The sequence below is a fragment of the Drosophila takahashii genome, chromosome 3R, assembly GCF_030179915.1.
Source record: "Drosophila takahashii strain IR98-3 E-12201 chromosome 3R, DtakHiC1v2, whole genome shotgun sequence".
In the NCBI taxonomy this organism is placed as follows: Eukaryota; Metazoa; Arthropoda; class Insecta; order Diptera; family Drosophilidae; genus Drosophila; species Drosophila takahashii.
Genome location: NC_091681.1, coordinates 32990417 through 32996416, shown reverse-complemented (window position 1 = coordinate 32996416; position 6000 = coordinate 32990417). Strand labels below are relative to the sequence as shown.

The following is a 6000-nucleotide window of genomic DNA, read 5'->3' as shown; positions in this document are numbered from 1 at the left end:
CTCTGAGCCCAGGAAATTTGGCCCAAAGGCAGTTGCCACAATGGCTGGACACGTGCACCTGTTTTGTCACATCTAATATTCTATTGTTTGGCCTGTTGCAAGGACTCGATTCTGGTCGAAAATGCGTTTCTCTACGCTCCAAGGAGGCAGGCAGCCGGAGTCAACAATGGACTGTGGACAGAGGCATGCAAATTGGCCAGGAAAAAGGGAGTGAGAATGGGAATGAGAACGAGACGAGTTAGAAGGAAAAATGGGGAACAGGCCCAGCCAATTTTTCTTGCATTTTCCTTCGAGTTTTTCGGTTTTCAGTTTTCAGTTTTGGGTTCTCCTCCTGTTATTGTTGCTCCAGCCCGTTCTGTTTGTCCAAGTTGCCATTTCAAGCGTGTTGCAATGAAAAGCAAACTTTTCCATCGCACACGCAGTTGGGGTTAGGCATTCGGTCTTCGGTTTTGCCGGTTTTTCTCCGGCCTCCAGTCTCCGGGCTGCAGGACTCAACAGGCGAACACGGGGCGTATACGAAATTAAAATGCACTCAGCTGAAAAATTGGTTTTCTCGTTCTTGACAAACTTTGAGTGATTTCTGAAAGCCTCCCGACGAGTGCCAGCCCATCGAGGGTGAATCAACGGCTGGCGAGGCGCTAAAATCCCACCCAAAAACAAGATACTTTTACGAAGAGCCAGAGCCTCCACCTTATTTTCAAAAAAAAAAACAGAAAACGTTTTAATAAGGCGTACATTTTAATCAAGCGTGCCAAAAATAACCCATAAATTATGGCATGCCAAAGGAGGCAAAAATATCGAGGCTAAGAGGAATGATAAAAAGAAGACCGAAAATTGCTTGGCTCATTAAAAATAAATGGGATCTAGGACAACTTGTTGAAAATTGAAATTCTTATAAGTGTTTGGTTTATTTCTTTGATAAATATCACCGAAAAATTCGACTTGACGAGGTAAAAAGTCAGTATCGATAGCATACTTATCATACCATATTTTGTGACGAAAAATTATTTTTCATTTGCCTAGTCCTTATACCATCTGCAATTTTCTCATTCAGCGCGCTTTAAATGTGATAACCCCTTACGAAAAATGCAAAAATTTGACAACAAAAATTTTTTCTTTAAGTACCCAAAAGTAATTTGGATTGTTAGCTTAAATAATGAAATAACAAAACCAGTAGACCTTTTCACGGAATTATGACACAATCATAGAATAAATGTCCTTTTTTTATCAAAACATGATTTCTGATTTGTATCAATTTATGATCCAATTCAAAAATCAATTTAAACGTAAGGTTTTATATTAACAGCTTACTAAATTGTATTTTAAGCCACCCCATTTCCGTTTTGCATTTCCAGCTGAATTGAGCTGACCGCGCTGCTGGGGCTAAGGTAGCGAACCTGTCGACTGGACTTTCGGCCAGTCCCGCCGCGGGACTGGGATTCGTGGGCATCCTGCCCTGTTCGCTGAACTGGCAGCCGCCGGGCAAGGCGCCCAAGCTGCTGAGCTACAGCTCCGCTGCCCGTTCCGCCAGTCAGCCATATGCGATGCCAGCCACCGGCAACAACAGTTGCTGCGGCAGTTGCAGCAATGGCTGCTGCCAGGACTGCCGTTGCTGCAAGCAGGGCTACGAGCATTTGCCTGTTCCGCGATTGCGGCACCAACAGCCGCCCCCGCCGCTCTACGAAAATCCACATCAGCAGCAGCAGCAGCAACATCAGCAAGTCAGCTGCATCACAACCCTGCAGCAGACAACGACAACGCAGCAGTTGCAGCATCAGTTACCACCATCAGCAACATCCTCCATTCCGAACTATTCCTATGGCAACTGCCTGATGCCACCAGCAACAACAACCTCCAGCACGTTCGTCAGCAATTTCCCGCTGCAACATTGCCCATCCCATTGCAATGGCTACAGCGGCAACATGCAACCCTGTGGCAACGGCAGCGGCAGCAACATGGCACCAGCAATATACAACAATTCACCTGCTGCCCAGTCAATGATCTTTGTGCCCGTCATGTTGCCCATGCAACAGCAACATCAGCAGCAGCAACATTTCCAGGTTCAACCTCCTCTGCCGCCGGCGGAGGATGGCAAGCCCATGTTGCACACCAAAAGCGTTCCACCGCCGCCACAGCCACCGCCTCTGCTCACCCACTTCCAGCCGCTGTTGCAGCCACCACCACCACTGCCGCCTTCACCGCTGATGCCTCAACCACCCGTTGCCTGCCCCCTGCCCAGCAGGACACCTGCCACGCCCCCGCTGCCACCGGCCACCCACAATGTTCAGAGCCTTAAGTCCGCGGCTGCATCTGCTGTCGGTGTTTACCAGCGGGTGAGTACACTGAAAAAAGACTTTAAAAAATCTTCAATGTTGGAAAACGAGAATTATTTTCCAAAGGTGTCTAAAAGTAAGCAGTGAAACGTTTAAGGTTCAAAATATATTATAGCATACTTTTAGACATTTTAAAATGTGATTTTAAAACTTTTTAGTTTTTGTCCCACCCTAAATCATAAAACAGTTATTTTAAAATATTCACAAACTATTTCAGAGTTGGTGTTTAATATAATAATTTAAACATAAACTTCTGATGTGTGTGAAAGGTGTTTAAAATTAGCTTAAAATCTATTCTCCAGGATAATGTAAATATCCTGATTAATTCGCCTAAAATGTAAGCCGAAACAAATCACATATAGGGCCAAATACCTGTGCGATGCTGCCCATCGATCCAAGGTGGCTGGCTGTTAACGGAGAATATTTGTAGTACATTAGCAGCACTTAGTCAATGGCTGCAAATCCTCCTGGGCTACTAAAATGTTGCAATTTGCGCAGCACAACAGAGGCAGGGACAATGCCACGTATACTTAATATTTATGGGTGTGCTGCTGCTGCCAAACTTCAATTTACATAAACATAAAAGACAAGCAACATCGGAGGAGCTCTTCCCGTAGAATCTGCATGCATGTTGCTCGGTGAGATTTAGCGCAGCGACAGGACACAAAAAATCAAAGCTACAAGGGGGGAAGGGGGCGAAATGCAAATCGGAACGAGCGGAAGTGAAAGCGCAGATATGGAAGGTACTACGAGGGGTTAAGGGGGGGTTAAGGCGGGCTTACGGCGAGCACGAAAAACTAATGCATAACCTAGTAAGATCATCAACACGAAATTTTACAGCAAACTCATGTCCAAGGATGTGGAAATAAACTAGTTGTTTTTGTTACCATGGCCGCTACCTCTGCCACTTTCTCCCCACCTTTCCTCTTTTTAAGACCCTTCCACCTCCTGCAACTATGTTGTCCTGCGCTCAATGACTTTTGCATTTAATATGAGTAAGGAAGCGCAGGACAACAAGAGAAACAGCCAGCAGATTAACACACAGAAAGGAATTTTGAAGGCTTTCGATCTTTGATTCCAAGATTTTTGTTATCTTGAAAAAATCACATAAAACGGTTTATTAAATAATATTTTTTTAAAAAATATACCAGCTTAAAAACGGTTTAGTTTTGAACAAAATTGATCCATTTTACAATATTTTTTGATCCAGTGAATACGGCTTTAGTCCAGATTTGTATTTTTAAAGGTATAATAGAACAGACATAAAAAGTTTAACATAAACAATATTTACATATTTCTTTGAAATATTTATACCCTTGTAGAGGGTATTATAATTTCAGTCAGATGTTTGCAACGCAGTGAAGGAGACGTTTCCGACCACATAAAGTATATATATTCTTGATCAGCACCAATAGCCGAGTCTATCTAGCCATGTCCGTCTGTCCGTCTGTCCGTCTGTCCGTTTCTATGCGAACTAGTCTCTCAGTTTTAAAGCTATCGCGATGAAACTTTCCCGAAGGTCTTCTTTCTATTGCAGGTAGTACATATGTCGGAGCCACCCGGATCGGACCACCATATCTTAAGGCACCCAAACAAATATAAGAAAATTCATTGTAACTTTGTAGGAAGTAGGCGTTTTGATTCTTGACTACTTAAAAACAAAATTGAAATAAATCGAAACGCTGAATCTGGAATCCCTGGAACTGCACCGAGTGAGTATTCTTTTATCTACAAGGGTATATAAGCTTCGGCTGGCCGAAGGTAGCTTCCATTCTTGTTTTAGATCCATTATATAAACCAGAGCTCTGAATTTTTTAGCTGAGGTATCATATAAAAAATGTCTAGTTTTTCTTAAAATTTCATTAATTAAATTTATTTTTCTCTGTGCAGCGGTGGGTAAAAAGCTGAGCTGGACTTGAGCATTGGTCTTCGGCCCTTTACGGCGGGCTGAGTCCTGGCCAGCGACATGCAAAACGTGCTGTTTAAATTACGTTCCTGCCGGCAGATTTCAGATTTCGGATTTCAGGTGGGGCCGCCTGCAAGGACAAGCAGATAGTGTCTGCTGTCGGTTCGCCTCCTCAGCTCCTTTACTTCTTGGCCAAGTCCGAGGATTCGTTTATTTGATAGCCTTGCTGTTGATGCTCCTGCATAGCGGATAAGTTCGTCCTGATTAAGAATCTGCAACAGAAAGGGATCGGGGGGAAATGGGGAGAAGCGCGATGTCAAAGCTTCGTTGGTGGGAAAGGCCGAGTGGTCACTCTGTCGCTCTGGATTACTAGGGGAAAATTCATAAGTTAGCTGCCAGCAGTTTACATTTCTCATTTCTGATGACAACTCTCTGTGGCATCTCATTTCTTCAAGTGAAATTTATATTTTACATGCGAAATAAACATAAGCAAAATGCACATCATAGTCCTGCATCCTTAATGCTGTTCATTCACATGTGCTTAAGTAGTTTTATTTACGAGGAGCTCACTCGCACACACAGAGGACCCTGGACTCTATCTGCACATTTGAATGTTAAATCTTTTATGAAATGCCTTTTTTTCGACAGTCCGTCTGTCCGTCCGCTTGTCCGTTTCTAATACATCCAGAAAATACTCATGTGAGAGTGCTTTTGAGTGAGTGAGTGAGTGTGGCGTGTGTGTGTGTGGGTTTGTTGTGGTCTTCCTGAAACTTAACAATACCTTTTCCTCACTTTCCCCGACATTTCCCCTTCCCTAGCAAACACCGGCATTCGCTTTCATTTGTTTTTGCATTTCCTTCCTCTGCTTCTGAAAAACTGAGCGCGCTATCATGCACAAAGAAAGCATTTTATGTGCTGCCTTTAATGTTTGCACTAGCCCACTGTTATAATATACTCTCACCCAAACATGTGTGGGTAAATAAAGTACATGTGTAAATGTAGGAAAAAATATGAATGGGCACTTGAAAAAATGTCTTGAAAATATTGATACGTTTTTGAAAATACGTCACGTATTGTAATAAGTATTTTACTTCGATTTAATTAATAGGTTTAAGAAATTTTCAAAAATTCAGAATAGAATTAATTTGTATTGGCAGGGGTTCTTCAGAAATCTCTAGAGTTTGGAAAAAAAGGTGTCTGAAAGTATGCAATACTATATATTTAATCCAGAAGAACCCGTTTACCTTTTTAATGCATACTTTTAGGCTAATTTATAAGTGATTTGAAAGCTATACAAATTTATCATTAAATCATTAGTACCCATTGAAACCGAAATATTTCGATTTTTCTCGGTGCTTTTTTGCCCACAATGATTTTGGTTCTTGGACCCCTGCATTAGAAACTTTTGTCGGATCTGTTGTGCATTCGGAAACACTTGAAGCCCGGGAATCGTCTGGTTGTCTTTGGCCACCCACTTGACCCCGCCCCCGGGGCATTATGTTGGAAAAACAGTTGGTTTCCATCTAATAATTGTTCTGCTCATATTCCATATGCACTTGCGGAATATTTCAAAGCGGATTTCGTTGTTAGAGCTTACTTGTTCTTATGGTTTTCAATTTTTGTTTCTTTTTTGGTTTGGCTAAGCTGTGAGCTATTCCACATTGTTTATTTGGGCTGTCGAAATCTCTTGCTTAATTCAGCTCCCTGGAAACGATGATGTGGGGAAGTGTTACTAAGTACTTATACATCGTAAATAGAAAT

General features: G+C 42.4%; 1 protein-coding gene across 1 annotated transcript in view; it reads left to right on the top strand.

Annotated features, from left to right (window-relative positions):
* Window positions 1–1544: 1544 nt before the first annotated feature.
* Window positions 1545–6000, top strand: part of trv (trivet) — a 59134-nt gene continuing 54678 nt past the window's right edge. Inside the window, exon 1 of the mRNA XM_044395454.2 lies at window positions 1545–2333. Coding sequence (XP_044251389.1) covers window positions 1545–2333 — 789 coding nt within the window. The remainder of the gene's footprint in view (window positions 2334–6000) is intronic.